At 35.5% G+C, this 22,846-nt stretch overlaps 1 protein-coding gene across 1 annotated transcript; it reads left to right on the top strand.

Moving 5' to 3' along the window:
* The first annotated feature begins 248 nt into the window (after positions 1-248).
* On the top strand, positions 249-21,475 carry LOC136027540 (uncharacterized). Its single transcript, XM_065704888.1, has 3 exons — positions 249-365; positions 14,998-15,366; positions 21,311-21,475. Exons 1-3 carry the CDS (start codon positions 345-347, stop codon positions 21,404-21,406), a joined length of 486 nt encoding a protein of 161 aa, XP_065560960.1. The 5' UTR covers positions 249-344; the 3' UTR covers positions 21,407-21,475.
* Positions 21,476-22,846: the final 1,371 nt, after the last annotated feature.

Here is a 22,846-nt window from a genome sequence, read left to right on the forward strand (position 1 = left end):
TACTACATTTTATCAGTAATATATATATATAAAGTTTTGAACAAAAGTAAAATATGCATCAAATTTTCGTTTCACAAGACCTGATATCTTATACGCCCATTGTATTTTTTTTCTCGTTTCGGCTATATACGCTATATATGCTAATAACGCTATAATAGTCTTCAATAAGGATGTAATAGCATTCACTATCTTTGGGCTAGTCTGGGCTATTTTCTGGCCAGTCATTGTATTTATCTGGGTTATTCTTTCTGCTGAAAACCTGGCAGCTAAGTTTGTACACATATTCAAACATTTAAAAGTTTAAAACAAGGCCAATTGTCTAGAAATTTCTTACTTTTGAAGATATGAAAGACTTGGGTTTTCTGGTATGCAAGTTGATACCTAGTTCTGCATTATCTTAGACAATATTGTAGGATTAACGGGTTAGGAGAGTGCATGTTTAGGCTAGCCTATATTGAGTAAACATATAGCACTGGCTAGGATATGGGCTAAATCAGATAGATAGAAAGAAATATAACATTAGATTTCTAATTAAACTTAGTCCCAAAAGATTATAAACTACCATTATGGCTTTCTCCTATGACAATCTGTAGAAACCAGCCTTCTAGACACTTACAAAAAGGTTGGCTTACTCAGTTACTGGACAAAGGCCAGTAAAATTCTAGTTGATTGACTTTTGGCTATCTTGAAAGGGGGTTAGGTTAGGAAAATGAAACTGTCAGGGATGAGTCTAAAGGCTAAAGTATGTCCTGGAAAGGTATTTTGAGGTACCCACCTCCACTCCTCCCTCTAGAGGGCCCTGACCTTTGATGACCTTAAAAATAAGTGTGTTATAAAAATGAAACCTTGCAAAATAGATCTTCTGTTTGAATCAAGTACAACAAAGTTTTTTTCATCTTCACAACTTTGCTCAATCCCAATTTGTGAGGTTTTAAAGATATGCAAATACATTTCCTAAATTTTGAAAAAAAAAACATTGATATGGCTTGAAATTCTACTCAAATAACAAGAATAGCATTTTCAGAACTAAAGGCAGAGAAAAGACAACTTCAAAATACCTTTCTGGGACATACTTTAGCCTTTAGACCCATCCCTGAAAATTTCAGTTTCTTAACCTAACCCCTTTCTGAGATAGCCCAAAGTCAACCAACTAGAATTTTACTAGAATTGCATTTTCTGAACTAAAGGCAGCAAAAAAGCAACAAGTAACTGAAAATTAAGGTAAAATGTTGTTTTTTCAGACTTGTCATGTAGGCATATTTTAGGGCCTTCTAGAGGGAGAAGGAGTAGAGGTGGGTACTTTAAAATACCTTCCTGGGATATACTTTAGCCTGTAGACCCATTCCTGAAAATTTTATTTCCTAACCTAAACCCTTTCTGAGATAGCAAGAAGTCAATTAACTAGAATTTTACCCAAAGGCCTTCCAGTAAATGTATCACAGTTCATATTATTGACTTACCAATAAAGTGAACATACCAATTTATGCCTTTTTTAAGCACTTTTTGACCTAACCTAACTATAAATAATTTTGGCACTGAGAAAATTTTGTCAAAAACTGCCAAGAAAACAGCACTGAAAAAACATATTATTATTTTCTCAAAAATGACTGATAACTCATACTTTAATTGAAAATTTGTCATTTTGAAGAGCTCATAAAGTGCTTAAATTTGAATTTGCAATAGAAGTGATTATAATATTTGTAAAGAACATAAAAACAGGCATTAAGCAATATGTTCAGTTTATTGGTAAGTCAATAATATGAACTGTGATATGTTTACCAGCCTTCTTATTGATTTGATTCTTCTCAACATTCAACAATTTCCCACATAATCAGCTTTGTTTTAAATTAATAGCAGCAGGAATCCAGCATAAACTAGTAGACTGGCTAATGGACTTCCTGATGGGTAGGCTAGATCTCAGACTGTACAGCTCTTCATGACAGATAGCAAATGTACCTTCTCTCAGCCCTGTAATGTTCTAAGCAATGTTCCCCAGGGAATAGTTTTGGGACCCATACTGTTTTCTCCTTGCATAAATGACATTACTGAAGTCAGCAACCACTTAGAAATATAGAAGAGAGAATAATGAGGACTTTTTTCCCAAGACAGTGACACTGTCTTAGGAAAAAAGTCCTCATTATTCTCTCTTCTGTATTTCTATTATGGAAAGGCAGTGTGGTCTTCATCACTATTAGCAACCACTTAACCCTTTATGCTGATGACTCAAAACTATTTGCTATACCTGATAAATCATCAATTTACAATCTGACCTTTACTACACTCAGGCTGAGCAGATAGGTGGCTTCTCTCTTTCAACATCAAAATGCATCACCATTTCTTTGGTCACAATAATCCTCTGCTCCAATACACTACAAATAATAATTAGACATCATCCCCCATTCCTCTCCAGACTTGCACCAGTGGGAAAACCTGGGAGTTGCTAAAGATAATCTTTTGAAGTTCCATTAACACTATCTGCAAACTGTTTCCAATGCAAACTCTAGCCTTGGACTTATTAAAAGGACACTTACTAGGCAATCACATGGAATCTTCTTGAAGCTAGTGATTGTGATGCTACTTTTTGATTTTTGAACCTGCCTTGCTGGTCCTTTCTACAAAGGTGATATACAGTTGATTGAAGGTGTACAAATGAGAAGCTTCATAAGCCCAGAGTTAACAGTAGAATCAGACAAGACTTCTTAAACTCATCAATGATTAGAACTGTTTAAGTAAGGAGACAGTGTCTTCACCATCAGCTGAAGTTTTTAAAAGGAGACTCAACAAAGAATATGAAGCCAAAACTTCAAGATACAACTAGAGCTGCCCATCATCTTTGTGTCATAAATAGTGATTAATATATATGCATATAAAAGAGTTGTGCTAGGATGCTGATGCTGCTTGTCATACCCAACCAACTCACATACTCTATCAGAGATAGATGTTGTGAGGGTGTGTCCAATCTAACCTTCAGAAGAATAGTCCCCTTGCTCACACCTATCTGGGGTCACTGCTACCAAGTGGGCTTAAATTTCAACTGCCCTAGCACAGTCTTAGTCATAAGGTATATCACAGGGCCATAAACACAGTCACAAACCTGTTCTTTTATATTTTGTGTAAAATGTTTAACTGCTATCTCAACAGAAGATCCAAGATTGGACCTTATTTTGCTCTGAAGTGCAAATTAAGGTAATTCCATCCCAGAGCCCCCTGACTGGGCTAGCAGCAAATATGGAGCAGTTCATATAATTGACCTACAAATGAAGTTAATATGTCACTTGATGCCATTTTTATGCTCTATCTGAATATAATAATTACTTTTCTTGCAAATTCAATTTTAAGCCCCTTTTAGGGCCTTTGAAAATAATAACTTCCCTATATCTTTTCAATATTAAAATGGGTTGACACTCAAGAAGTGAAGTTTGGTGAATGCTTATGAAATAAAACAAAATATGGTGAAAATATAATACTTCAGTAACAAAATTATGAAAACTACAAGTAAAAGAATTATGGTAGATTAGCCACACAATATAGATTGTATCAAATACCTAACCAAAATACCAATTAAATATTTAATTAAAATATAGCTACAATGTAGTCTTCCACAGAGCTGAAGCTAATTGTCTGGTACAAAGACCATGAAAATTGGCTATTTTCTCATCTTTGCAATCCAAATTCTTGCATGTGTACCATATAATATGGAAGTACCTAATTCACAAACATTGATTTTTCAAGATTTAGGTTGAATAAAAACAAAACAATTCTTCCAAGTTTTCTTATTATTCTGTTAAGCAACTTAAAAACTGCTGGTGTAAGCCTTGGACACTAGCCAAACATGGAAACATGTTGGCAAAAAATTCTTACTTCATAATATGCAGAATAATCAGAGCTAATTCTATTGACATGTGATGTGAGAACATAATTATATGGCACTGATTGTGCTTAATTACATAGATAGAGTATTTACAAATGGAACATGTGGTCAGATAAATGTCTATTTTTCAGAAATTTATCAAAAAAAAAATTGTACAACAATGAAAGAAGTGAAGATAAAGGTTCTCCCTTTTCAAAATGTGTTAACTCTGATTACTCTGCATATTATAAAGGAAGAATTGTTTTCTTAACATATTTCCTTATGTTCAGCTAGATTCCTAAGCTTATACCAACTGCCATTTCTCCTCTATGTTGAAAAATATCAAAGCCAGCAGAAGAAATACAAGGGATGGAAAACTAGTTAAATTGTTTTCAATTTTTTTTTGTCTTACTTAATTTTGACAAATCAGTGTTTGCAGATTATATAACTTTTGCAAGATGGATTTCATAATGAAATAACAGGTTTTTTAAATCAATGTTTTAACCCTTTTTACACCCAAAAACCATAGAAAGAAATTATCATTTCCAAGGGTCTAAAAAAGGGTTAAAATTGAATTTGCAAGAAAAGCAATTATTATTTCAGAAAGAGTATTAAACATGGCACCAAGTGGTATGTTCACTTTATTTGTAGGTCAATAATATGAACTGCTCTGAATTTACCAGGCTGCTATAATCCTAGGCTACATACACAAGGGCTGATTTTATGGGTTTGCTTTATTTTTTAACTAATGTCAAGTATATAACCATACATAAAGAAAATATGTAAACTAGTTAAAGCAGCACCTTTAAATTTTTCATTTTAAGCTCATTATATAAGCCTAGAATTGGTGCTGTTGAGAAGGAAATGTTGAGAAAACAATTCTTACTTTATAATATGCATAAATATTGCAGCTAATACATTTTGACTTCACATCACCCTCTACTGTATGCTACCCTCCCCCTGCCACTAATTTTGTTATGCGTCACTCTTTTTTCAAGCTGTGTAGCCATAAATTGAATCAACTGTGAAAAAATCAAGAAATGGAAAAACACATAGAAATACATAAGTTGGGCTTTATGTTCGCACATTAGTGGGGGGGGGGAGGTTAGGGGTAAAGTATAGTAGAATTGCATACAAAATGTTTCAACTAGAATTATTCTGCATATAGAGTGGTTTTCTTAACATGTTCCCTTCTTAACAGCCCCAATACTATGCTTATACCAAATTCATTCAAAATGGACATATCATGACTATTTTTCTGACAATGCACTCCCTCCCCCTCTCATGATATCAGATGCAGCCCTGGTAAATATTTAAAGGTTGGTGAATTATGAAGGAAACATGCTAATAAAATAACTGTTACAATTAGATTCATTACTTCATGTTCTTTACAAATGTCATGGTTGCTTTTCTGTAATGCACCACACCCCCAGTATGTCCTATATATTGGCCTAGAATATTTAAAAACCCCGAAGAAAATACTGAAACAATGAAATTTTTTCTAAAATGGGCTTGATATTTCTATAAATCAAATTATGCTATTATCTGTCCTTCCATTGTTTTTCCAGTTTTAAAATCATTTCAAATAATGTTTTTGTTCATAAATGCAATCACTCGCAGATAAAATTAGATTTTGTCAAGACTCATGGGCACCCACAGAAAATTTTCCAGGGGAAAGGGACAGACACCAGAATAGTAATGATGAGTGGGGTAGGGGAATATATTTTAGAATACTTTTTCTTAGGATTAAGTCTTATAAAAATTAATTTTGAAAAAAAAGTTCTCAAATAGAAAGAATTTTAGTTTTAAATGCAAAATGAAACATAATTCAGCAAAATTTTAAATGATGAGGATTCCTGGCAAAGCAATCAACCCATTTACTCTATTATATACTTAACTGTTATTTATTTAGTATCTATTATGTCAAAAACTTAGAGTAAAAGGAAATCAGGCTCATACCAAAATTATGGAAATAATTATTTTTTCCCATGATTAAAACACTTGTAGACTTACCTTTATGCAATTTCCTAAGCCATAAAGTGGGCAGCAGAAGGAGTAGAGACTTAAAAGCAGCTTCCAAAGGGATATTTCAGGCTCTGATTTCATTACTGGAAGCCTTGTCTAACTGTCCTAAAATTAACAGCTTTCAAATGCCTCTAAGGCCCCTAAAGAATATACCTTTTTCATAACAGGACAATCTCCCCCCTACCTCGAACTGAAATCCCTTCTATTTTAAGACCTTAAAAAAAATACCAAAGACTAAAAGAAAAACTAAATCTAAACTTATAATCTAGCTGTCATATTGACCCTCTTTCATTCAATGCTCAAATTCATCTGAAAAATAATGAACAGGTTCAAATAAAATTGTTTATCATAAGAAAATTTTATAAAAGAGTTTGTGGTAAGAAGCTGTAAATAAGATGCAACTCAGACTGATATTAACCATAACTCTATAAATAGAATTTGATGTGAATTGCTAGTTTATCAGAATTGACTTTTTGTGCTGATTCCAAACATATAAAATTCATTAAATTTGCTCCATTAAAAGCAACAAGCCTGAGAGCAAAGGGTTTGGCCCGATTTTGTAAAAAAAAAAGGGGAAAACAAACCCCCAAAAAGAAAGTGTTACCAGTGAAAATGAAATTATTAGTTTTGTCATATCAGAGAAAACTGCTGTAGAAATTTCAAGCAAAAATGTGGAATTTCGCATTTTTTTTCAAGAAGAAAGATCATGAATGCATGTTTAATTGTTTCTGTTTGTTTTTACAGTTGTGATTTTATCAAACTGATGGCCCTAGAAAATCAGAAGAGAGCTCATTTGAATACAAATTAAAAGTTAGGACCCTTTTTAAGTGGCCATAAAGATGGTGCTGTAAAACAATGTTGTTTTCTTCTATTTTGTGGAAGAACTACAATTTTGACCCAAAGAAAACCAAGATGCTATTGATTACAGTAGCAATTCTGAGACAGCCATTGAATTGCTGCCTAAGTAACAAAAAATAATGGGATAATTTATTTTCATTTATTGGTTTCAGACTAGCGCACTTTGTATAGAAGGAGCTGTCTTAAAAAACTTCGAAAAATGCTCATTTGATTTGAAATTAAAGTGGCTGGTAGCCTTTTTAACAGTCAAAAGTGATTAGAGGGCAACTAACCCCCCTCCCACACCCACCATTCCCCCAAAAATACCCAATCAAAATTTTGAGGTACCTATTTTGTTCAATTTAGTTTAAAAGTCTGGAAACTATGTCTTGGAGAATGACGACCCCCTTCCCACATACACAGCCCTGAGGGCAAGGGTTGTAAGTTTTGCCTTGGGGAACTATAGGGTTTTTATAGAAAGATTGGATATATAAACTTTGGAGGGGTCTCATTGGATTGGTAATCAGAAGTTTTAGTGTTCTTTTTAAGATTCAAAGTGACTGGAGGGCAGATACCCCCCACCCATACCTCATATTTTCCTGAAATGCATCTGATAGAAGTTTTGAGGCAGCCGTTTTATTCAAAATAGTCCAAATATCATGAAAAAAGGTGTTTGGGTTAAAACAAACCCCAAGAATCTGCAGGCAAGGTTTGTAAATTATGCCCTGGGGACATTTAAGGTTATTGTGGAAGAGATGGTTGTATAAACCATAGAAGAGGCTCATTCAGTTGATAACTGGAAGTTCTAGTTCCCTTTTAAGGGTCAAAAGTGATAGAGGGCAACTAGAACCCTCCTGCCCCTGAATTGAAACAACTCCATAGTGCCCTGGGGATAGGGTTATGAGTCATGTCCTGGGGACATATAAGGTTTTTATTTGAATGGGTGGTCGTATAAACTTCAGATGTGCTCATTTGATTTGAAATAGGAAGCTATAGTGCGTTTTTTAAGAGTCAAAAGTGATTTGAGAGCAACCATCCCCCCCATATACCCATCATTTTCCCAAAGACATCCCATCAACATTTGGAGATAACAGTTTTGTTCATCGTAGTTGAAGGGTTTGGAAATTATGTCCTTGAGGAAAAAACCCCACACCTACAGCCCTCAGGGCAAGGGTTGTAGGTTATGCCCTGGGGGCATTTAAGACTTTTGTAGAAAGACTGTTCATATGTACTTTTAAGGGAACTCATTGGATTGGTGATCAGAATTTATAGTGCCTTTATTAAGAGTAAAAGTAATCAAAGAGCAGCTACTCCCCCCCCCCACACGTTGTGTTTTCCCGAAATGCATCCAATAGAAATTTTGTCACAGTCATTTTATTCAAAATACTCCAAAGATCATCAAGCATGCTATTGGGGTTGAAACAAACTACTAGAACCTAAGGGCGAGGGTTGTAAGTTATGCCCATGGACATTTAAGGTTTTTATGGGAGAGACGGCTGCTTAACTTTAGAGGAGGCTCATTTGGTTGAAGATTAGAAGTTCTAGTTCCCTTTCAAGAGTCAAAAGTGGTGGAAGGTAACTAGCCCCTCCCCTGACAACACCTCTTTTCACCAAACACATTTCATTGAATTTTGAGAAAGCGATTTCGTTCAAAATAGTCCAAAAAATGTACAACAATGCCTCTAGGGCTGACATAGCACCCCATAGCCCTGGAGATACAGTTGTATTTGCCCTTGGGGCATATAGGGTTTTTATGGAATGGGCTGTTGTATAAACTCCAGCCCATTTGATTTGAAATTGGAAGTTATAGTGTTTTTTTTTTTTTAAGAGTCAAAAGTGATTTGAGAATATCTAACCCCCTCACCCATTATTTCCTCAAACACCTCCAATCAAAATTTGGAGATGGCAATTCTATTCATTGTAGTTGAAGGGTCTGGAAACCATGTTCGTGAGGAAGACACCCCTATCCCTCCCACAGCTCTCAGGGTAAGAGTTTTAAGTTATACCCTGAGGGGACATGAGGTTTTTATAGAAAGGGTAGTCATATATGCTTTGGACAGAACCAATTGGGTTGGTTCTGAGAAGTTCTAGTGCCATTTTTTAAGAGTCAAAGTGATGAGAGCACAGCTACCCCCCCCCCCTCAGAAACACACATTATATTCTTCCAAGATCCATCCAATATAAATTTTGAGACACTCATTTTACTCAAAATAGTCCAAAGATAATGTAACAGGGGTTTTAGGGGGTAATACATACCACCAGAACCTTGGGACAATGGTTGTAAGTTGTGTCCCTGGGGAATTAAAGGTTCTTATGGAAGGAATGGTTAATTAGACTTTAGAGGTGGCTGATTTGGTTGAAATTGGAAGTTGTAGTTCCCTTTTAAGATTCAAAAGGAATGAAGGTCAACTATCCCCTTCCCTCCCCCAACTACCCTTCTTTTCATCAAACGTATCTGATTAAAATTGTGCAATGGCTATTTTGTTTAAAGTAGTCCAAAGAACATATAACAATGCCTCCAGGGTATGAAAAACCCCTCCCCCTAGAGCCCCGGGGAAAGGGGCTTAAGCTGTGTCCTGGAGGTATGTAAGGTTTTTATGGAGCGGGCGGTCATATAAAATTAAAATGGGTTACATTTGAATTGAAATTGGAAGTTATAATGGTCTTTTTAAAAAGTGATTTGAGTTCAACACCTCCCCTCCACGCCTATTATTTCCCAAATCAAACATCCAAACAAAGTTTCGAGACATCAAGTTTTTCAGCATTGTTGAAAGGTTCAGTCAGCCCTTCCCCTCTGAAGCCTCAGGGCAAGGGATTACAAGTTTGGAAATGGAGTTTACAAATTTGAACCCAAGACTGGCTTCTCCAATTTAATGTAGCAAAATGCTGTGTATTACACCTAGGGCCCAATGAACCAATGGCAACTACACGATTTACAACCCCACCACCAAAGTAAGAGAGCAACTAGAAGACAGAGCAGAAGAAAGGGATTTGGTGTCATCATTGATGATAAACTTAAATTTCACAGCCATGTCCAGCATGTTGTTTCCCGTGCAAGCTCCAGTCTTGGACTACTCAAAAGAACTATCAACAGCAGACAGGCATCTATATTTATAAAACTAAAAAAAGGCTCTCGTCAGACCCCATCTCTATTTTGGCATGTGTCTTGCTGGTCCTTCTTATTGACATGATGTGAGGCTCATCGAAAACGTACAGAGACGAGTAACAAAATGCATACGAAGTCCAGCATAAACCTCATATGAGGACCCCCTCAGGCACTTTAAACTACCCACTCTGGTTTACAGACGCTTGCGCAGCGCTATGATGCTTACTTACAGGCTGCAGAACGAAAAGTCAGCAATATTTGGCGGCAATCTCAGTACCAACCAGCACAACACAAGAAGACATTCCAAGAAACTACCCAAGTCAAGCTCCCAATCGAAAACTCGCCAAACATTCTTTTCGAGAAGAGTCATAAACCATTGGAATCGACTGAAAGATTCAACTGTCAGTGCTCCTTCCATCCAGTCCTTCAAAAACCAACTTGACAAAGAGTGGGAGAAGAAGCAGTGAAGGTTCGACTGGTAGTCATCAACTCAAGAGCACTACAGGTCTGGAAGACCTTATAGCTCTCAAAAGGATTAAATTCCCAGTCTGTAATTTCTCTTTGAGTATCCCGGTCGTCATTTATATTCCCTGTGTCTCGGTGTCCCGTCATCATTTGTGTCCCAGTGTCCCGGTCTGTAATTTCTCTTTGAGTGTCCCGGTTGTCGTTTATATTCCCTGTGTCCCGGTCGTCATTTTTGTCCCGGTTTCCCGGTCTGTAGTGTCATCTTATAATTATATTTTATATATAATATATATAATAATATATATAATAATAATATATATATAATTATATATAATTATATTATTTTTGAACTGAAGCACAGTTCAGCACCACTGATCAAATTTACCAGGTTGAATACATTTTAACTATATATGGCAACAGGTCGAATTATGGATTATAAATTAAGTGGATATTTCATTTGCTGACTTAGCTGCGGTCCGTTGATTAAAGTCATTAGACAATCATATTGTAGGGGTTATGATGGCAGCCATGTACAAGATTAAATAAAAACAAGAGCTAAGAGCTCATATGACACTTGTGACGAGGCAGGAAGAGCTGAGAGCCAAGAGCTCATATGGTATGAGCTCTAACAAAATTCTAAGAACCAATAGATTGATTTAAAAGGAAAATCAGAGGCTTAATGCCGGTCGGGATTTAAAATAAGAGCTCTGAGTCATGATGTCCTTCTAAATATCAAAATTCATTAAGATCCGATCACCCACTCTTAAGTTATAAATACCTCATTTTTTCTAATTTTTCCTCTCCCTTTAGCCCCCAAGATGGTCGAGTCTGGGAAAACGACTTTATCAAGTCAATTTGTGCAGCTCCCTGACACGCCTACCAATTTTCATCGTTTTAGCACGTCCAGAAGCACCAAACTCGCCAAAGCACTGAACCCCTCCCCCCAGGTCCCCCAAAGAGAGCGAATCCAGTACGGTTACGGCAATCACGTATCTACGACATTTGCTTATTCTATCCACCAAGCTTCATCCCGATTCCTCCACTCTAAGCGTTTTCCAAGATTTCCGATTTCCCCCTCCAATTCTCCCCAGTGTCAAAAGATCTGGTCGGGATTTGAAATAAAGAGCTCTGAGACATGAATTCCTTCTAAATATCAAATTTAATTAAGATCCGGTCATCCGTTCTTAAGTTAAAAATACCTCAATTTTTCTGATTCTTCCAAATTAACCCGCCCCCCCCCCCCCAGCTCCTCCAAAGAGAACGGATCCGTTCAAATTATTTCAATCACGTATGTAGAATTTATGCTTATTCTTCCCATCAAGTTTCATCCCGATCTCTTCACTATAAGCGTTTTCCAAGATTTCTGTTTCCCTCCTCCAACCCCCTATGTCCCCGGATCCAATTCGAGTCGAAAATTGGACATCTGGGACATAAGATTCTTCTATATATCAAGTTTCATTAAGATCCGATCACCTATTTGTGAGATAAAAATACCCAAATTTTCACGTTTTCTAAGAATTCCGGTTCCCCCCTCCAGCTCCCCCCAATGTCACAGGATCTGGTCGGAATTTAAAATAAGAGCTTTAAAGCACAAGATCCTTCTAAATTTCAAATTTCATTAAGATCTGTTCACCCGTTCGTAAGCTACAAATACCTCATTTTTCCGAATTACCAACCCCCCCCCCCCAACTCCACCAAAGAGAGTGGATCCGGTCCGGTTATGTCAGTCACGTGTCTTAGACTTGTTTTTATTCTTCCCGTCCAGTTTCATCCTGATCTCTCTGCTTTAAGTATTTTCTAAGATTTCCGGCCCCCAACTGCCCCCCCCCCCAATGACGCTGGATCTGGTTGAGATTTAAAATAAGAGATCTGAGTTACGAGGTCCTTCTAATTAAGTTTTATGAAGATCCGATCACTCCTTCGTAAGTTAAAAATACGTCATTTTTCTAGTTTTCAGAATTAACCCCCCCCCCAATAGATCGGATCCATTCCGATTATGTCGATCACGTGTCTAAGACTTCTGTTTATTTTTTCCCACCAAGTTTCATCCCGATCCCTCCACTCTAAGCGTTTTCCATGATTTTAGATTCCCCCCAAACTCCCCCCAATGTCACCAGATCTGATCGGAATTTAAAATAAGAGCTTTGATACACGATATCCTTCTAAATGTCAAATTTCATTGAGATCCGATCACCCATTCGTAAGTTAAAAATACTCATTTTTTAATTTTTCATAATTACCCCCCCCCCCCAACTACCCCAAAGAGAGCGGATCCGTTCCGGTTATGCCAATCATGTATCTAGGACTTGTGCTTATTTTTCCCACCAAGTTTCATCCCGATCCCTCCACTCTAAGTGTTTTCCAAGATTTGATATTGGTTAATACCAAGTGCCATAAAAACAAGTTTTTTTTAACGGAAAGTAAGGAGCGAGATTAAAACTTAAAACGAACAGAAATTACTTCGTATGTGAAAGGGGCTGCTTCCTCATCAACGCCCCGCTCTTTATGCTAAAGTTTGACTCTTTCTCTTAACTCTACTTTTTAAAACAGTAAAAAGCTTCAGCGTAAAGAGCGGGGCGTTGATGAAGAAGCAGCCTCTTTCACATACGAAGTAATTTCTGTTCGTTTTAAGTTTTAATGTCGCTCCTTACTTTCCGTTAAAAAATCTTTTTTTGTTATTTAATTTCTGAACGTTTTTGAATCAATACATGTTTTGATTTTGGCTCTCCGCAGATGAATAATTAAAACGAAATTTGCATATTTATTTGCAACTGTGTATTTGTAACTGTTTGTAACTTATTTTTTGTAACTGTTTGATCAGAAGGAGCACATTATTTTCATCCACATGAATAGTAACACCTCTGTTTGTCCACCTGAAATTCCGTAGTAAGAATATTACTAAGTAGGCTACTTATTCAACAAAACTACTGGTAATCATAAGTTCAAATATTAAACCAGCTCCAACTTTTTCATTTTCAAGCAGAAAAACTGAAAAAGCAGGGCTACTAATTAATTTATAATTATTGATAATTACGATTTAACAGAGGGGTTTCAGAACACATACTTTCTAGGGGCCAGTACCCTGTATTGTATCTTGATTAGGCCTGGGTGTGATTTGAAAAATGATCAGAAACTAAATTAAAAAAAGATAATTTTTTTACTGAAACTAAGGGGCGACTTTAAAACTTAAATAAAAAAGAAATCCTACTTTATGTGTGGGAGCCTTTTTCATTCTCAATTCTTGCTCTTTACTCTAAAGTATCTCCAAATTTGTTAATAAAATTGGCTGAAACACAAGGCCTATTAAATTAGAAAAAACAGTTTTTGAGCAAGGAGCTGAGGAAGGGACAGTCTCCTTATGTATGGAGTAACTTCATTTTTAAAGCTGCTTCGTATTTTCATTTGAACAAACTGGTTTATTTTTTTATTTAATTACATTTGTAAAACAGTATGGTTTCATAAGCACAATACTTTTGCTAACACAGAAAACATAGTAAATATTTCAATGCCTTCTGCCTGGATGGATACTAAAGCATTGAGAATTTTTTTTTTTTTTTTTTTTTTTTTTTTTTTTTTTTTTTTTTTTTTTTTTTTTTTTTAGGTAAAGAAAAAAGTAGGCTGTGTGAAGCAAAAAAAAAATTATATGAAAATGGAATAGAAAATTAATTGCAAAAAAAAAATACAAAAAAGAATAGCCTACTTAACAAATATAAGAAAGAAACCCTTGAATTCAGTTTTGTTAAGTAATTCCATAAGTTTTGGCTCTCCTTTTTTTGGCTTCAGGGGCCAAAAGAGAGTCAGCTTGTAGGGCAATGGTTCCCTAGCCCCCCTCCTGCTGGTGCCCATGTCAATACTGCTGAAATGATTTAACAAAGAACCTATAATGCATAATGAGATTCAAATAATGGAAACAATTTTTTTTAATTTCTTCATAATGATCGTTATTCCTGAATTGCATTTAATTAAAATAATTTCTCAATAGGCAGCTTTTTTTCAAGAGGCGTTTTTAAAATTTTCGTTACTTTGCGCTGTGGTTTGCTGTTTGTCTTGCTGCAGTAATGCAACAACCATGGTCTGATTATAGGCCCCTACATGTATGCAACTATTAAAGTTTGGGGAATACTATTTCTATTATAGGTGTTGGTGCTTTTTTGAACACAGACACCAAAGCTTGAAAATAATACAATACTCAAGTTAGTGGTTCTAAACGCTAAATTTGTGAACACTTGTCCCAGTCCCTATATGTGCTTGTCTTTTTTAGAAATATTTGTGTGTGAATGTAAATTAGCTTATGAAATTAACACTATTACTAATTTATGAGTTTATAATTTGCCGATGGCCATAAGAAAACTTGATAAACTAGAAATCAGACGCTTAGTTTCTCTATAATTCTTTATGTACTTTTCTTTTTATTTGCTCAATGTCTGCTCGACTGTTTGTGGCTCAGGTTTTGAGGTTTGTCAACTTCTTAATGAGCTCACCAATCCTAAACTGTTTTGTTGCTAGCAGACTATTGATTAATCCAATTAAATTTATTTTAAATTGCCATAGCTCAAGTCTTTCCAAGACTTCTTATTTTACCAGAAATATACATAAAAGAGGGTTCTTCTAGCACATTGTTCATGGGGAGGAGAAGGGTCTACCCAATTCATTGGCACACTATTGTCTCTTTTCAAGTATTTCTGAAATAATTCAATGTTTTTTTTTATTCTAGGTTCTTGGTCATATTTCAGTAACAGAAGAATTGACATTAGCTTTGAATCAAACTCTATCAGAAAACTATAACCATCTAAAAACATTAGTTGAAGTGGTCGAACCAAATGATAAACTGGAAGATATAGTTTCAGAATTTTTACCAAATTCGTTAGAGAATGGACTGATTATTTGCATCAATCTTAGAGATCCCAAGTGGGAAAAGATTTTAAGGGATAATTTAGCTGTTATATCTCGTTTACGAGTGATGTGCTTTTTAATGTTAATGGGGTCGTCTTTAACTGATAATGAGTTTGCTGATGAGTGCCAGAAGATTGGAGAAATGAAGACATCATCAAGAGTGCTAAAAATATTCAGTCTCACACCAATGGTAATTATTTTGAATGGAAGCAATCACATATGTAGGGCAGCCTACATATGTGATGAAATATAATTAAGATTTAAAAAAAACCTTGGATCAAAATAGTCCTTCTAAAACATAAAAAAATTAATTGATTGTCATCAACGTATTTATTTTAAGAACTTATTATTTGTTTTCTAGCTAACTGGATTAGTTCTCAAATATCGTTTATGGTACTCGTTTACGAGTGATGTGCTTTTTAATGTTAATGAGATCGTCTTTAACTGATAATGAGTTTGCTGCTGAAATTATTCAGTCTCACACCAATGGTAATTATTATGAATGGAAGTAATCATATGTGTAGGGCAGCTTACATATGTGATTTAATATGATTAAAAAAAACTTGGACCAAAATAGTTCTTCTAAAACATAAGAAAATGAATTGATTGTCATCAATGTATTTTTTCTAAGAAATTATTATTTGTTTTCCAGAAAACTTGATTAGTGTGGACATTATAGCCCAAATATTATTTATGGTGCTTGTTTACGAGTGATGTGCTTTTTAATGCTAATTGGGTCGTCTTTAGCTGATAATGAGTTTGCTGCTGAAAATATTCTGTCTCACGCCAATGGGAATTATTATGAATGGAAGCAATCACATATGTAGGGCAGCCTACATATGTGATGAAATATAATTAAAATTCAAAAAAAATTGGATCAAAATATCCTTCTAAAACGTAAAAAAATGAATTGATTGTCATCAACGTGTTTATTTTAAGAACTTATTATTTGTTTTCCAGCTAACTTGATTAGTGCGGACAATTTAGCCCAACCATTATTTATGGTAAATTTTTCTTTGTTTTCGGGTTTCATTTAATCTTCCATAGCCTTTTCTGTTCATTTGGATTTTGACTTATTATGATTTTATTTCTATTTTTTTTTTAGGGTTTAAGCACATTTCACTTTTTTCAAAAAATAATTTTTGAATGATTTTTCTTTCCTATTTGCTTTTATCAATTTTAGTTCCTTCTTTAACTGACATAGTTTTATTCCATGCTAACAACAGGAACATCCTACGTTGCTTTTTTTGTGAAGAGCTAACAGATTGGTTGCAATCTAAACTTAACACGAAATTTGAAAATGCATTCAAAATTTCTAATCATCCTAATTATTTCTAAATATCCCGCAGTTGTGACTACCCCTTGATGGGCTCTTCTCTTAACCGGAACAAATCTGTTACAAGGAACAAATGGCATGCCCTTATAAGGCAGTAGCTCCGGTTAGATGCATAATGTGGAACAGAAATTCCAAAGAGAAGAGATGACAACTGGATTTATTCAATGTTTAGATGCTTACAGAGCCTTTACTACACGAACAAGAGATTCGAAAGTACGTTTAATGTCATGTCCAGTAGGAACAACGCTTTTTTCAGAAGGATCAGCGTTGATCAAAATATTACCGGTTACACTTAAAGATTCAGCATATCCTGATACTTTCTTTAAACAAAACTGATGTGGAGGTATATAACAGATTTTACCGACTTATCTGAAATGCAGCAGCTTGAAGATCTTTCTCAGGGATGTATTGGCAGTGATTGGACAAAATAATGAATATGGATGCTTGGATTTTACTTTCTTTTTGGAATGAAGGGGAGATCGTCAATGTAGAACGAGAAGGGAATTATCCCCTGGGTAAATATCATCCGTGTATGGAGGCAGAGATGAATCTTAAGGAGTTTACCACCGTGTTACTGATGGATTGCACTAAATCGATCTATCATTGGATGGGGATTTCCATTTAAAAATTTTCAACAGCATCTTCAATGGAACGAGTACTAACAGCTAAGTCGTCGTCTAGATGAGAGGCCAGGAACTTGTCTAGGGTGTCTTTATAGGATCGCTCTATGAAGGGATTAGGAGCGGAGAACATAGGGTTGTAATATGAATGCTACTCATTCTCGGGAATTTCGGCAGAAAAGGCAAAGGAAAAACCGTTTCTGAACAAGGAAAAAAATGAAAATTATATTCTAATCTGGTTTTGTGCGATCAGAGTAATTATTTGATAAGATCTTTATGATACGCAGCAAGAGGCTTGGAGAATTTTCTTTTTGTGGAAATCCTTATGTTATTGATAAGCTCAAAATTAGCCTAGCAGAGCTGCCTAACAGGCACAGAGTAAGATGTATCATCAAGTGGCAAAATATCCACATTTTTGACGGCACATCAAATCAAACTTGGCGTCGAGGCTCTCCAAAACTGGGAGTTTATTAACAAATGAGCCAATATATTCCATGAGTAAAGGCTAATTGTTGAACTTATGGATTTAGAGGTTTGTGATTGTTTGTGCACTTTATGCTAAAGCATTTTAAACCCAGAGTGTCACAATCAACACTGAAGACATTCCTTAGACACAGGGAATCAAAAGTCGATATATAATCAGTTGCGCCACGTTTCGAGCACAGTGTATCGTTCTTATAGTTGGCAACAATTTGATCAATAATGTCGTAGTTAAAGCAGCGACGTGGTAAAAAAAATACCAATTCTTCAATTTTAAGGGTTTTTTTTTACAAAATTTTTATTGAATCTCTAAGGAACGTTTCTTGGTCGTTCCATGTCTGGAAATCTACTTTGAATGTTCGTAACTTACCACACTGAGCAGTTTTACTGCATTCAGGGATTATTAGTTTCAGGGAGAATTGTTTAAGGTTATCCGGAACTTGGTTAACTATGGTAACAAAGTCCGGCTCCTTCAGTGAAACACCCTACGATAGTTCAGAGCGGTTTGCACTCTCAAGTGTCTGGCCTACAATTTATTTGCAACTGAACGAAGTTTACATTCAGTTTTAGGCTGACGTAATTCGGCTATATCGCCGTCGGGGCATGGGTACAAGCTACTAATAGAGGTTTTACGGTCAGTTGGGCCCTTTCAGTCTTTTGGATTTTTTTTATTACAACAGAATATGAGGGTATTGGGTGTGTAACTTGAGTGAGTTGGGACGTGTCTTGGAGGTAATTGGAGGGTAACTTGCGCCTATGGTAAAACTGTTTATTTTTCTAGAAAGTTCATTGATAACTAAGGTTGAACAAACTGCCTCACCTATAGCAGGTATGTCGCATAGATTGAATACACCAAATTCCAGGATTGGAATATTTTGTTGTGCCTCCAAGATCAACATTTTGCACATGTCCGTAATACGTTTTCATCTTTGGGTATACCTTTGGGCTTTACCTTCCCTTCCCTACTCTTCTATTGCCTTTGCCCTGTTTCTTAGGATCAGGCCATCAAACAATTCGTATAATAATCTGTATATTAAAAAAAGCGAAGTGGGCTATTGGTGCTTGTAATAGCACTACCTCCCTCCAATTGCCAAATTTTAGGTAAAGATAAACTCTTTGCACCTTATTTAAAGCGGAATCATGCAAGGATTTTGAATATGTATTATTGGAAGCATAAACTTGGTCAATGACCTCTCTAAAACTTCAGCTCATTTGGCCTCAAACATTTTCAGTGAAAGGTTTGCATGTTGCACATTGTTTGAAGAAAATCACTCTCAAATTATCGGTCTTTATGATTAGTAAACCAACGTAGTTCCATGTTCGCTGCAGTAGCCCTTGGTATCCGTGAAAACGCTATACTTGGAAATGTCAGAGGTATAGAAACTCAAGGAAGATATCTCAGATAATCATTTTTAAACTTTAAAATTTGGCTTAAATTTGTTGTTATTTTCCCCTGAAAGGTGTTTTCCATGTGATTTGCCTCCACAAAAAGTTGAAAGGAAATAGAACATCAATATGAATAATGCTTTCTGTAATGGATCAGCATCGTTATTTTTGTCAGTTGGGTATCAACAGGACGCATCTCCATAATTGTAAATCAAACAGTTCGTGGTAACGAACTGTAGTAAGGAGCGACCCGGCTCAATAGTAACCGAAACTCTAAAAATGGAATTTTGATACCAATAGTTCCATCAAAAGAATCGTATTTTAATGCTGATTTTAAATATATAAGTTTCATCAAGATCAGTTATACCCATCAAAAGTTACGAGCCTGAGAAAATTTGCCTCATTTTGGAAAATAGGGGAAAACACCCCCTAAAAGTCATACAATCTTATCGAAAATCACACCATCAGATTCAGCGTATCAGAAAACCTTATTGTAGAAGTTTCAAGCTCCTATCTACAAAAATGTGGAATTTCGCATTTTTTGCCAGAAGACAGATCACAGATGCGTGTTTATTTGTCTTTTTTCCAGGGGTGATCGTATCGACTGAGTAGTCCTAGAATGTCGCGAGAGCGCTCACTCTAACGGAAATTAAAAGTTCTAGTGCCCTTTTTAAGTGACCAAAAAAATTGGAGGGCATCTAGGCCCCCTCCCACGCTCATTTTTTCCCAAAAGTCAGCAGATGAAAATTCTGAGATAGCCATTTTATTCACCATAGTCGAAAAACCTAATAACTATGTCTTTGGGAACGACTTACTCCCCCACAGTCCCCGTGTGAGGGGCTGCAAGTTGCAAACTTTGACCTGTGTTTACATATAGTAATGGTTACTAGGAAGAGTACAGACGTTTTCAGGGGGATTTTTTTGGTTTAAGGGGGAGAGTTGAGGGGGGGTTACGTGGGAGGATATTTCCATGGAGAAACTTCTCATGGGGGAAGAGAATTTCAATGAAGGGGCGCAGGATTTTCTAGCATTATTTGAAAAAACAATGAAAAAATAAATATGAAAAGTTTTTTGTACTGAGAGTAAGGAGCATTATTAAAACTTAAAACAAACAAAAATTTTTACGCATATGAGGGGTTTACCTCCTCGTTATACCTCACTTTTTACGCTGAAGTATTTTTAGTAATTTCAACTATTTATTCTACGGCCTTTGTGATTCAGAGGTCATTCTTAAGGAATTGAGACTAAAATCTAAGCTTTAGTGTTAAAGAGTGACGAAGGTTGAACCCCCTCATATACGCAATAAAAACATACGAATATAGAAGTTCGTTACGTAAGTTAATTCGTAAGTTACGTATATTTTTTACCATTGAAAACGTTTGTAAAAATCAAAAGTTCTAGTTTCTTTTTTAAGTAGTCAAAAACTTGGAGGGCAACTAGGTCTCCCCCCTCGCTCCTTTTTTCTCAAAATATTCCGATTAATTGCAATTAATTAATATGCAAATTTCGTTTTAATTATTTATGTATTTTAATTATTAATTCAAAAACGTCCAGAAATTAAATAAAAAAAAACAAGTTTTTTAAAATGAAAGTAAGGAGCAACATTAAAACTTAAAACGAACAGAAATTACTCCGTATATGAAAGGAGCTTTTCCTCCTCAACGCCTCGCTCTTTACGCTAAAGTTTGACTCTTTCTCTTAACTCTATTTTTAATAGTTTGACTCTTTCTCTTTACTCTATTTTTAAAACAGTAAGACACTTTAGGGTAAAGAGCGGGGCGTTGAGGAGGAAAAGCCCCTTTCATATACGGAGTAATTTCTGTTCGTTTTAAGTTTTAATGTTGCTCCTTACTTTCATTTTAAAAAACTTGTTTTTTTTATTTAATTTTCAGAAGAATCGGAAAAGCCTCACAAGTGTTTTATCTCCCCTCTGATAACTGTAAAATAAAAACGGATTGAAATGAATTGATTTTACATATCGAGCTGTCTTTGTTTTACGGTTATTGGAGGGGAGATAAAAAAATTGAGTTTTTTTTGCTCTTCTGAAAATTTACAATTATGAAAATACGGCCTTTTTATATCCGACCGATGTTTTGTTGCATTTATATTAAGGTTATTTAATGGGTTCTAATAAGTTGTGAGTAAAAAAAAAATACTTTAGGAAAATATTTGATGAAATTTATGTAACAAAAATATTTGATTAAATTTCAGCAACATATTTTATAAATTTATTATATAAAATATATATAATATGCAAATTTCATTGTATAATAATTGTTATATTTATACAAAATGTGTTTATTTTATTATAGGAACTCAAGTCCTGTCTCAAAGAGAAAGCTTCGGCACTGATCACTGCCACGCGAGCTGCTAATGGTTCAACCCAATTGACAAGTTTCATGCTGTGAATTAAAATTTGAGTTTTATTTTTGTAAATTTATACTCATGCTATGTATTAAAGAGTCCATGCATTTATGGAGGAGCTTTGAATACTCTACTAAACCCAACACCATTTTGGACTTAGTTGGCGAAGACTCTTAGGTCTTTGGAATGCCTATAAAGAGAATTAATAATTTGAAACTTGCAGATTTCAAATTGTTAATGCTCAATTATCTTGGGGTGAACTAAAGTAACATAAGAAGAGGACTCAAGCCTCCTGTCACTCTCTTAATTGTAGGGATTCTAACTGGTCTTTCTGATTTTCTTAATTCATATTTTAAATTACCTTTTGTTTTTTTTTTAAATACTAACCACCTCCTCGAAGCGTGCATTTGGTCGTCCTTTCTGTATTAGAAAAAACGGTCAAATGTCATCTTTTCTATCGTCTTTTCTGTCAAGTATTGTTAAATACTTTTTCATTCAAACAGAGACAATTCCCACTTTTCCTTATGACTATGCTATGGGGCTCTTTTTTGTCTTGCATGACACCAAAACTGTATCCAGGGGGTAGGGGATTTGCCCCCTGGAAATATTTGTACAAACTCGTAAAAACGTACTATAAATGCACAAAAACAAATTTTTTATGCGTTTTCTAGAGTTTTTTTGTTTCCCCCCTCCCGAAAAAATCACACCCCCACGAAGAAAAATCCTGTTTACGGCGTTGTATAACACCAACAAATTAGGACAATTCATAAAACTAGGTTTGTATTGCTTAACGAAATCCTTTGGCGGCAGAAATGACGAAATCAAATTTTATATAACTCTTGAAACTGGTCTTTTATCCTATAATCTAAATCTAAGTTCTCTACCTTTTTATGGCCCTTGGTATTAACCAAGTGACATATAGCAATTGCAAATTCTGTCGGTCTGTCGGTCCCGGTTTTGCTACTTTAGGCACTTCCAGATAAGCTAGGACGATGAAATTTGGCAGGCGTATCTGGGACCGGACTAGATTGAATTAGAAATAGTCTTTTTCCCGATTTGACCATCTGGGGGGGGGGGGAGTGGTGGGCCCGTTAATTCGGAAAAAATCAAGTATTTTCAACTTACGAACGGTTGATCAGATTTAATGAAATTTGATGTTTGTAAGGATATCGTGTCTCAGACTTGATATTTTAAATCCCGACCCTATTTGGTGACATTGGGGGGGGGGGCAGTTGGGAGGAGGAAACCTAAAATCTTGGAAAACACTTAGAGCGGAGGGATCGGGATGAAACTTGGTGGGAAAAATAAGCACAAGTCCTAGATGCATGATTAGCATAACCAAAACGGATCCGCTCTCTTTGGGGTAGTTGGGGGGGGGGGGTAATTCTGAAAAATTAGAAAAAAAGAGGTATTTTTAACTTGCGAACGGGTGATTGGATCTCAATGAAATTTAATATTTAGAAGGATATCGTGTCTCAAAGCTC

The sequence above is a fragment of the Artemia franciscana genome, chromosome 5, assembly GCF_032884065.1.
Source record: "Artemia franciscana chromosome 5, ASM3288406v1, whole genome shotgun sequence".
NCBI lineage: Eukaryota > Metazoa > Arthropoda > Branchiopoda > Anostraca > Artemiidae > Artemia > Artemia franciscana.